The sequence below is a fragment of the Monodelphis domestica genome, chromosome 6 (genome assembly GCF_027887165.1).
Source record: "Monodelphis domestica isolate mMonDom1 chromosome 6, mMonDom1.pri, whole genome shotgun sequence".
Taxonomy (NCBI): domain Eukaryota; kingdom Metazoa; phylum Chordata; class Mammalia; order Didelphimorphia; family Didelphidae; genus Monodelphis; species Monodelphis domestica.
In genome coordinates, this window is record NC_077232.1 from 291133540 (window position 1) to 291145817 (window position 12278).

Sequence of the window (12278 nt, forward strand, 5' to 3'; positions counted from 1 at the left end):
AACTGGTGAAATGATAGAAGAGAGACTGGACTCGAGCTTTTGTTGGTATAGGGATGCCAAGTGAGAGAAAGGTGCAGGAGGAGAAGGCAGTTCTACATGCAGCCTTGATCAATTGCTATAATGTTCAGTCCCAAGAAAACTGAAAAAGACATTTTAGCTGCCCAGAGCAGAGAGAAGCCAGGCATCTTAAGAACAAGATTGACTTTTGAAGGCTGAACTTCTCAAACTGGAGAAAGAATCCAAGATATTTTAATTTCACCTCTAGAAAATCACATTGCTCCATATATGTATCTATATTTATATGCATATGTAGTATATGGATGTGCCAAATATAGAACAAGTATAAAAATAGCACACATACATATTACACATGCATAGTATACATTATATAAACATTGAGTATATCCAATCACAAGAATATGTCATTTTATACTATACGTATATTTTAGAACTGTGATAGATGTCTAATAAACAGTCTATGATGCACATTATACATGTTTGTTACATATGCATAATGCTTACATGTTTGATCTTGTGGCTTCTGCCCATGATTTCTTTGGTGTAGGAATCTTCTGCTGAGAGGACTCCTTCTTCCAATGAAAGTCATCCATTGTTGTGTAATTTCAAATCTAGATCATCCCACAGCCAGCTTGTGTCCAAGGCAGGGCTTAAACTCAGGTCTCCTTGACTTTGAGCTCAGTCTTCCAGCCGCAGCACCATGCTACTTCTTCATCTGGATATAGTGGTCCCATTCTCTTTTGGTTTGGGTACCCACAAACCACTGAAACTTATTTATTCAGAAGACAAGATTTATGGGGAAATGAATGTTGAATGAAAAGAGTTTTTATTTCTCAGTCTTTTTGACACAAACATGCTTAGTTACTTGTTTGAGTTGGCAATAATAGCCCTTGCTTTGAGTCATGCTTCATTGTAATCACTCTTCAGGCATTAAAGAAGTTTTATGACACATGTGGATCTGTGTAGTGAGAAGATAGGTACATAGTATACATACATGCACACCCATACACAGCATATTGTTGTCTCCTTTTCTCTCCTACTACAGATACACCTATGAAATAAGCAGAAGGAATCCATACATACCAGAAGTGTTCATCACAAAAGTGCACAGCTTAAGCAAGGAAGTTCTGAGTGAATGCTGCAAAGCTGTTGAGCCACAGGCTTGTCTGAAGTCCCAGGTGATGTTCCTTGGATGACTATTGGTTATAGAAAGTGAAATTTAATTCATACATACTCACAGATTTAAAAAATAATAGGTCAATCATCACCCATATTAAGTATACATTAAGAGTGTGATACCCTGGAGGTAACAAAGATTCACTGGAGATTGTTGAGGAAGAGGAGTGGCATAGTCAGAATTATGCTTTAGAAAGATTCAGTTTGGAAAATAAATGGAGGTTGGATTTCTGAGGGCAGAAATTCAAGGCAAGAGATCAATCTAAAGTTTTTTTTTTCAACAGAAGCAAGAAGTAATGAGGGCCTGAATTAGGTTCATGGCTAAATGAGTGTAGAGAAGTGGCTACCTGATAATGGTAGACATGCTACAATTTGGCAGTAGATTAGATCTGTGGGGTGAGAGTATGGAATCAAGTATGACAGTAAAATTAAGGCTGGGAGAGTGGTGACTCCCTTGACAATTATGGGCAAACTGGAAAACTGAAGTTGTACAGTGTTTTAACACAAGCACATCCTTTCTGGAAATAACATGTTCTTATCAATGTATTGCAGAGACCATTAGCAAGAAGTGAAATTACCTCATTCTTAGCCAAAGCAGAAGAACTCTGTGGTGATTACTCTCAACTTACTTTTACTGAGTTCAAAAAAAGGTAAAGTACATATTTTAGATAAGAAAGAGAAAAAGAGAGAAAGAGAGAAAGAGAGAAAGAGAGAAAGAGAGAAAGAGAGAAAGAGAGAAAGAGAGAAAGAAAGAAAGAAAGAAAGAAAGAAAGAAAGAAAGAAAGAAAGAAAGAAAGAAAGAAAGAAAGAAAGAAAGAAAGAAAGAAAGAAAGAAAGAAAGAGAGAGAGAGAGAAACAGGGAGGGAAGGATAAAAGAAGGGAGAGAGGGGGAAAGGAAAGAGAAGGAGGGAAGGAAAGAAGGGAGGGAGGCATATCTGAGCTCAAGGAAAAGGTTGGCAGCAATATGGAGAGACTTTGAGGCAGGAAGAGCAATGGGAAGGCTGTTACAAAATCCAAGTAATAAATTATGAGACACAAACTCAAAGAGGTTGGCAGGAAAAGTTAAGAAAAGGGATCAGATGTGGGAGCTGTTATAAATGTGAAAAGTACATGATTTAGCAACTGATTAGATGTATGGCATCAGGGCGAGTGAGGAGTCCAAGCTAATGCTTAGGTCCATGATGGTGAACCTATGACACACATGTCAGCATTGACACACATAGTCATTTTCAATGACATGCGGTTGCATGTGGGCTGAGCATGTCTCAAGGGCCCAGAGCTGCTCAGGGTGCCCATAGCCATGGCCATGGCCACTACAGGCAGCTGGGGTGGGTGGGACACCCACTGGGGCAGGGAGGAGGAGCTTGCTTGGAAGAAGAGAGAAGGCAGGCAGGCTGGTGGGCAGCAGCCACTGCTCTTGCAGTACCTCCTCCCCCCAACCAGCAGGCTGGGGAGGGGTGGGGTGGAAGGCTGGGTGGGGCTCCAGCCCACATCCAACTGAGGAGTGCATGGAACTGATTACCAGACACTTTTAGCACCCTGAAAAATATAGCAATATCTTTACTCACAATTTTTCCCCCTATGTACTTTTGTGAGACCTTATTCTCAGTGTTAAATAATAGCAAAACCAACAAAAGAAATAGATTGAAAGATTGAAAGCACTTGCTTGGGCTTGAAGTGTACAAAATACCAACCTTCAATTGAAGATTTAGCTAATAAAATTCAGCAACAAAAAAGTCACTAATAGGTAGGTTAGTTAAATAATTCCCCCTCCCCCTCAACTTATCTTAGTTCACAACACCTCACACAAGTTAAATAATATCAAGACCAACAAAAGAAACTGACTGACAGATGAACAAAGAAGTCACTAAGCAGGTAAATTAAATAATTAGTTTTTGGTTTGTTAAATGTATTATATATAAATATATATAAATATTATATATAAATATAATAAATATAAATTTATTAAATACAGTTATATATAATTAAACATTTTTAAACTACTTTTTTATAAATTTCATAATTTAAAAAATTTCATAATTTTAAAAATTAAAAAAATTATAAAATTTAAACTAAAATTTATAGTTTAAACAATTAAATTATAAATATCTCAAAATTATGGGTTTTTTTCCTCAAGGTGACACACCACCCAAGTTATGCTTGGTTTTTTGGTGAGTTTTGACTCACCAAGATCAAAAGGTTGCCCATCACTGGCTTAGGTCATGGAATCCAGAGACTTCAAGAAGGGTGATGCCTTTGATGGAAACGCTTGGGAAGAGGGGAGGGTTGAGGCGAGTTGATGATAGGTGGAGCACTCTACCAAGAGACAGAATGGAAAATGGAGATTGGAAATAAGAAAAAAAGACCTTGGGCAGAATCTTGAAGGAATACCCATGGTTATGTTGTGTGATATGGATGATAAGCCAGCAAAAAAGAATTTCCAATGAATGGCTATGCAAGTAAGAAAACCAATGTCACAAAAAAAACAAGAAAAGAATATCCAGGAGGAGAGAGGAGACAAAGATGTCAAAGGCAACAGAAAAATCAGAAAGAATGTGGATTGAGAAAAGATCAGCAGATCAAGGAATTAATAGATTATTGGTCACTTGGGAGAGAGAAATTTCAGTTAAATGAGTGAGTTAGAACTCCAATTGTAAAGGGTTGAGAAACAAATGAGAGGAGAGGATGTGGAGGCAGTCACTGTAGAATGATGTTTTTTCAAGGAGTTTAATGAAGAAAGAAGAAAGAAAATAGGATGATAGATTGAGAAGATAGTCGAGTGTAGTGAAAAGTTTCTTCTTTTTTCAAGAATTAGTGAGACATTTACAAGAAATAAAAATTTCCCAGACTAACAAAAGAGGAAATGGAATATTTAAACAATCCCATCTTAGAGAAAGAAATTGAACAAGCCATCACAGAACTTGCTAAGATAAAATCCCCAGGGATAGATGGATTCATAAGTGAATTTGAGCAAACATTTAAAGAACAATTAATTCCAATACAATATAAATTATTTGACAAAATAAGCAAAGGAGTCTACCAAATTCTTTTTAAGATACAAATATGGGATTGATTTCAAAGCCAGGCAGACCAAAAACAGAGAAAAAAATGACAGACAAGTCTCCTTAATGAACATAGATGCAAAAATCTTAAATAAAATAGCAAAAAGACTAAAGCAAATTATCAAAAGGATCATTCATTATGACAAGGTAGGATTTATACTAGGAAAACAGGACTGATTTAATCTTAGGAAAGCCATCCACATAATTGACCATATCAATAATAAAACCAACAAAAATCACATGATTATCCCAATAGATGAAGAAAAAGCCTTTGACAAAATGCAACACCCATTCCTATTGAAAACACTAGAATATAGGAATAGAAGGGCCATTCCTCAAAATTGTAATATTTATTGGGAAAGGAAATAGGATTGGGAAAATGGGGGATAAATGGAGGTTTGTATGGGGTAAGGAGGAGAGAGGAGAGAGAGGGTATATTGCTTGGTGAGGCAAGGTAAGGAGATGCCCCCTGCTGAGAGGAAACAGCAGGGATCCGACAAGGTCTTTTATTGCCTTGATGACTGAACTGATTTTCAGCTCCCTCTATGACCAGAAAAAATAGTCCACTTATCTGACTGCAAATTCAAATAATATAAAGTTTAATAATCCAGTTGGAATTGGAATTTTTCCTTAGCTTCAGAGTATAGGGCAAGGCCCTAGAGGCTGGCGGAGAGTTTGTCCCACTCCTGTCTACTCTCGTTGTTCTAATTCAGAATCTTAGCAGTACACAGAAAGCAAACAAGAACAAATCTGACCTTCAGAAGCCTGTGTCTTCTGGCTGAACCAAGAAGAGCATGCCACTCCAGACTGGGCTGACCAAGCTCCTCTCTCCTCCAACACCCGGCAGCAAGTCCCACATGGCAGGAAGGAAGTGCTAGTCACAAGACCCCACTGCCACTCCCGGCAGGAAGGAAGTGCTAGTCACAAGACCCAACTGCCACTCCCAGTTGGGCCCTTCCCCCACAAACTGTCAGTCTTGTTTCCTTTCCACAAAATAATAAATAGTACATATTTAAAACCATCAGCAAGTATCATCTGCAATGGAGACATGTGGTAGAAGCTTTCCCAATGAGATCAGGAGTAAAACAAGGATGCCCATTATCACCTCATTATTTAATATTGTACTAGAACCACTAGCAGTAACAATTAAAGAAGAAAATGAAATGGAACACAGTGAGGAAACTAAACTATCACTCTTTGCAGATGATATGATGGTATGCTTAAAGAATTCTAGAGGATCATCTAAAAAAGCTATAGAAATAATTTTAGCAAAGTTGCAGGATACAAAATAAACCCACAGAAATCATCAGCATTTCTATATATTTCCAACACAACTCAGCAGTCAGAGTTAGAAAGAGAAATTCCATTTAAAATCACCCTAGACAATATAAAATACTTAGGAATCTATCTGCCAAGAAAAACACATGAATTATATTAACACAACTACAAAACACAATTAAAACTGGATCTAAATAATTGGAAAAACATTAATTGCTTATGGGTAGGACAAGTTAATATAATAAAAATGACAGTCCTACCCAAATTAATCTACTTATTCAGTGCCTAACAAACTACCAAAACACTTTTTTATAGAATTAGAAAAAATATAACAAAGTTCATTTGGAAGAACTAAAAAATCAAGAATATCAGGAGCAATAATGAAAAAAAAAAGTGAAGGACAGGGACCCAGCAGTACCAGATATTAAACTGTACTAAAAAGCAGTGATTATCAAATGAATATGGTACTGGCTAAGAGAAGATCAAAGGCATAAATGACCTCAGCAAGTTAGTGTTTGATAAACCCAAAGACCCCAGCTTTTGGGACAAGGGCCCATTATTTGACAAAAACTGCAGGGAAAATTGGAAAACAGTATGGGAAAATTTAGGTTTAGATCAACATCTTACACCCTATACCAAGATAAATTCAAAATGAGTAAATGACTTAAATATAAAGAGTGAAATGATAAATTAAGTGAACATATATTAGTATACCTGTCAGATCTGTGGGAAAGGAATGAATTTAAGACCAAGCAAGAGGTAGAGAACATTATAAAGTATAAAATGAAGGACCGATTAGTTCAAATTTAAAAGGTTTTGGACAAAGAAAATCAATGCAAAGAAAATTAGAAGGAAAGCAACAAACTGGGAAAACATTTTTATAACAAAACTCTCTGACAAATGTTTTATTTCCTAAATATATAAGGAATTAATTCAAATCTACAAAAAATTAAGCCATTCCCGAAACAACAAATGGTCAAAGGACATGAATTGGTAGTTTTCAGATGAAAAAATCAAAACTATCAATAAGCACATGAAAAAAGTGTTCTAAATCCCACCTTATTAGAGAAATACAAATAAAAACAAGCCTAAAGTACCAAGTTATACCTAGAAGACTGGCCAATATAGCCGCAAATAAAAATGATAAATGTTGCAGGGGAGATGGCAAATCTAGGACACTAATTCACTGCTGGTGGAGTGTGAATTGATCAAACCGTTCTGGCAGATAATTTGGAGTTATGCACAAAGGGTTTTAAGAGAATACTTGCCCTTTGACCCAGCCATACCACTGCTGCATTTGTATCCCAAAGAGATAATAAGGAAAAAGATTTGTACAAAAATATTCATAGCTGTGTTCTTTGTCATGGCAAGCAATTAGAAAATAAAGGAATGTCCATCATTTGGGGAATAGCTGAACAAATTGGGGTAGCATACTATTGTATTTAAAGAAATGATGAACTGAAAGATTTTTCTGTGAACTGGAAAGACCTCCAGGAATTGATACAGAGCAAAAGAAGCAGAACCAATAAAACATTGTACACAGAGACTGATACACTGTGGCACAATCAAATGTAATAGACTTTTCTACTAGCAGCAGTGCAATGATCTAGGACAATCCAGAGGGATTTAGAAGAAAGAATGCTGTCCACATTCAGAGAAAGAACTGTGGGAGCAGAAACACAGAAGAAAAACATATGATCGATCACATGTTTTGATGGGGATATGATTAGGGTTTTGGAGTTAAAAGATCACTCTATTGCATATATGAATGACATGGAGATAGGTTTTGAACAATGGCATATGTATAACCCACTGGAATTGCTTGTCAGTGCTGGGAGGTGGGAGGGAAGAAAGGTGGGAAAAATTATGAATCATGTAACTATGGAAAAAGATTCTAAATATGAATAAAATTTAAAAAAAATTAGTGACACAAACGTTTTTAAAAAGTAAGAAAGGAATCAACAAATGGGGAGAGGTTGAAGATTTGAGAATGTTATTGATTAAGGATGTACTCTACCTGATAAGATAAAATGGAAGGGATTAAGTGTATATGTAGAGAGGTTGGGTATTTGAAAGGAAAAAGGTGATCTCTTTGAGTCTGCAGTGAGGGAAGAGCAAGAATGATAGAATGTTAAAGGTTTTGGAGATGAAGAGAAAGGGAGAAAAATCAGTTCACATGGAATGACCTCAACCATCTCAATAGAGTAAATGTCAAATTTGTCAGATAAGAGAGAAAACAAATCAAAGTTCTCAGATAAGAGTCCAAAAGACTATCAGCATGTTTTTTTTTTTTTAATACAAAGGAAGTTCAGAAGGAAATGCAGACAGTTAGTGTTGGAACAATCATGTTAAATTTAATAAATACTTTAAAATAACAGGTTGTATATAATTAAGATGCATAATTTCATATAAAACATTTTTCTATTCTTTGAATATGAAAATGTTTATTAAGTTTATAATTAAAGAAAGAAATTATGAATAATAATTTTTAAGTTTCCTACCCCCTAGGTTGACACAGCACTTTAAGACGAACTTTCCTAAAGCTAATTCCAAAAATATTAAGGACATGGTTGAAAATCGGACTGACTTTGCCTTCAAGTGCTGTCAGATGAATTCACCTCCACTGTATTGTGGTCCACGGGTAAGAACATTTAACTTTTCCATTTATTACCTCAGTGCCCAAGGCCTTGATTTTCTTTGGCCCTTTCTGTCCTTTCTGTAAGACTGCCTTAGGTCAGCTTTATTTAAGACTTTCCTTAGAATACAAATTAATAAATAAGTGATGACAAAGGATCACTCATATAATGATCAAATTATACACATGTTTGTCAATAGGAAAGTATATAAGAATAAAGGCTACTCATTTTAGGTAGTTCATATTCTTGCTAATATAATCCATTCATCGTGGAGGACAATCACTACATCATTACTGCTAAATATTAGCTCTGCATTGACTAGTCATCCTTTTTACAAACTCATCTTATTCCAAGGAAAGTAATCAATGATGTCAGATCATTTAGACTGGTTCTAAGATATTCATGTTTTAATTATCTTTGGGAAAAGTTACATAAATGATTCATGTAAATGAGATTGGAAGGAGAATGTTTTTCCTACTTAAGAAAACAAACTAGGCAAAATACAGATGGCCACTTAGAAGCAGCAAAAGCTGAGTCCTATGTGAAAACCCTTCAACACCAATCAAAAACAAAGTGCTTTGAGGGGATAGAAAATCAAATCTAACAGCAGGACAAAGTCAGGGGACCCTCCTGCTCAACTCAACTTAAAAGGTATGTGGGTTTCAGGATAAAGAAGAAGGAAGACCCCAGGATCCCTCCCCCACCTAATGTGCTGAGTCTCTGGTGGTTGCTGGGATCATGGGGTAAGGGCTCTAGCTGGGAGGGTGTGTCTTACTGTCACAGTTGGACCAGGCTCAGGGTGCTGACCACAGCTGGCAGGGAGACAGCTGGAGGAGAGGTTCAGACAGAAGGACAGCCCAATCCCAACCATCTCTCTCCATTTTGGCGGCCACAGTTTCATGAGGTTTTGGCTTCAGGGCATATCCAGCTCCACAGATAAGCTCCATGCCAGGCTTAATCTAGTCTAGCAGTAGGGTAGATGAGAAGTCTTCAGAGGGCAGGGAAACTCAATCTCCAACACCCTTCCCCCCATAGACTTCCCTGAGAGTAGCTATAAGAATCCAGCTAACTGGGATCCAGGCAAAAGCTGACAGAATACCTTGCTACCATGGCAGGAAAGCCCAGATCCCTTCAGCTTCTTCACCTTCACCTACACCTTCAGCTTCTGCTGCCAGCTGAGGAAGATCTGACCTCAGGGCTCATTAATACTCCATCAGGTTAATCTAGTCAGTCAGCAGAGCAGAAAAGAAGCCTCTACAGGACAGAATTACCCAAATGAACAGAGGAGCAAGATTATAGTCAATTATAGGGGGAAAAGAAGGAAAAAATATGAGCAAACAACAAAAAGAGAAAAAAGAAATTACAATCAACAGCTTCTATCCAGGTAATGAACAAAGAGCAAATGGAACAGAGGAGGATCAAGGAACACCAAGCAAATTCCACTGAATTGGACACAGGCTTTGGAAGAACTAAAAACACAAATCAAGAAACAATGTAGAGAGGCTAAAGACAATTTTGGGAAAAGGACTTACAAAGCAAAATAAGTCATCTGGAAACATGAATTAAAACAAGAAAATAGTGTCTTGAAAGCCAGAATTTTCCAGCTTGAAAATAAGGCAAAGAAGGTGAAAGATGACTTACAAATAAAATCAGACCAGAAGGAGGATGACCAAAAAGCCAGGGATGAAATTCAGTCTTTAAAAATTAGAATCTAAAATCTAGAAGCAAATGACTTCTTAAGGCAGCAAGAATCTATAAAACAAAATCAAAAGAATGAAAAAATTGAGGAAAATATAAAATGCCTCATTGATAAAACTAAAGATCTGAAAAAATAGGGGAGAGAGAATTTAAGAATTATTGGACTGCTAGAAGATCATGACAAAACAAAAAGCCTGGACATTATTCTATAGAAAATTATCCAAGAAAACTGCCCCAACATTCTCAAACAAGAGGGAAAAATAGAGATTGAAAAAATCCACAGATCACCTCCTGTATTTAATTTGATTCCCAAACACAGAACTCAAGAGAATCACCAAAAGGTAATTAAGAAAGGGGGGGGAGGGGAAATCCCTTTGTTAAGGTATCCAATAATTTCAAATGATTTGTATTCCTATATTTTGAGAGAACAGTGACAAACTGTAGAGGATAAATATAAAAAGAGGATAATATTAAGAGAAATGAAAAAAGAGACAAAATAGGGTAATTTTATATTTCATAAAGAAGTGCATGAGGGCTGGGGGGAGGGTGGGGAGAAGACCAATACAATGGAAGAATAAAAGTGGTTGGAGACAGGTAATACTTAAATCATACACACATTGAAATTGACTCAGAGAGGGAAGAACAATCGGATCCATTGGGGCAGAGAATTATATCATGTCCTATAGAAAAATAGAAGGATAATAAATGGGCTGGTGAGGAGGGAAGCAATACTAGGGAGGGAAAGGGTGGAGCATCTTTTAAAAGGCACTATAGTAAGAGAGGAACCAATAAGAGGGGAGGTACTGGGAAGAGGAATAACATTAGGGAACAGAAAGGGAGAAGACTGACTAAAAGTGAAAAGTTGGAGGGGAGGGTAAGAGGGATAAGAGAAAAGGCTAAATCTAAGGAGGAAGTCAAAATGGAGGGAAATACACAGACAGTAATCATAACTGTGAATGGGAATGAGATGAACACACCAATTAAAAGGAAGCATATAGCAGAATGGATTAAAAACTAGAACCTCACCCACCATAAGTTGTGTACAAGAAACACACTTGAGGCAGGTAGACCTATACAACGTAAAGGGCTTGGGGTGAAAAAGGGCCTGGGCTGAAACTGAGACAAAGAAGGCAGAAGTAACAATCATGATCTCAGATAAAAGAAAAGCTAAAATAGATCTTATTAAAAGAGATGAAAAAGATAATTATATTTTGATGAAAGACAATATAAATAATGAAGAAATATCAATACTCAATATATATGCACCAAATGGTACAACATTCAGATTTCTAAAGGAGAAATTAAAGGAGATTAAGGAGGAAATGGGTAGTAAAACCATACTAGTGGAGGACCTTAACCTTCCCCTCTCAGAAGTAGATAAATTGAACCAAAAAATAAATAAGAAAGAAATAAGGGAAGTAAATAAAGTGTTAGAAAAATTAGAGCTAATAGATATCTAGAGAAAAATAAGTAGGGATAAAAAAGAATATGCCTTCTTGTCAGTGGCACATGACACATAACCAAAGATTGACCATACAAACAAATATAGGAAAGCAGAAATAACTGCAATTTTTTTCAGACCATAATGCAGTAAAAATCATAATCAATAAGGACTTGTGGAAAGGCAGATTTAAAACTAATTAGAAACTAAATAATCTAATTCTTCAAAACCAGTGGGTCAAAGAACAAATCAAAGAAATAATTACTGATTTCATTGAAGAGAATGACAGTGAGGAAACAACTTATCAAAATCTATGGGATGTAGTCAAAGCAGTACTCAGGGGAAAATTTATATCAAATTAGAGAGGGAAGAGGTCAATAAATTGAGCTTGCAACTTAAAAACCTAGAAAGATAACAAATTAAAAATTTCCAATAAAAACTAAGTTGGAAATCATAAAAATCAAAGGAGAAATTAAAAAAATTAAAAGCAAAAGAACTGTCCAGATCTCCCATTTTACAGATAAGGAAATTGAAATTCAGTGATATTTTATGATTTGCCCAAAGTCACAAAAATAGAATTGAATCCATGTCTTCCTGACTCCACAATTCAGGGTTCTGCCCAATACTGTGTACTTCTCCTCTTGCCTCTATGTCTTCCAGAAAGAAATCCAGTATGGTTTAGAATTATTCTCAAGAGAATAAAGATATTTGAGGCTCTATTCAGTCCATTGTATCCTTAAGATATAGGAGTACAAGCTATTCTTCTATATAGTAACATATAGTATAGATAGAAAGATATAGTATATTTAGATATATTATGAACTATATATAGCTATATACTATACATTGTATCTATTAGTATACATATAGTATATGTAATGATAGTTTGTCTATATATTATATAAAGTACATATATAATATGTAATCTATGTATAGATATATAGCATATCTATATACAATCTTCATTAG

The 12278-nt window shown here is 36.0% G+C and overlaps 1 protein-coding gene across 1 annotated transcript in view; it reads left to right on the top strand.

Annotated features, from left to right (window-relative positions):
• Positions 1–12278, top strand: part of GC (GC vitamin D binding protein) — a 55572-nt gene that overhangs the window by 37174 nt on the left and 6120 nt on the right. The window contains exons 9-11 of the mRNA XM_007495659.3: positions 1064–1196; positions 1747–1844; positions 8043–8175. Coding sequence (XP_007495721.2) covers positions 1064–1196; positions 1747–1844; positions 8043–8175 — 364 coding nt within the window. The remainder of the gene's footprint in view (positions 1–1063; positions 1197–1746; positions 1845–8042; positions 8176–12278) is intronic.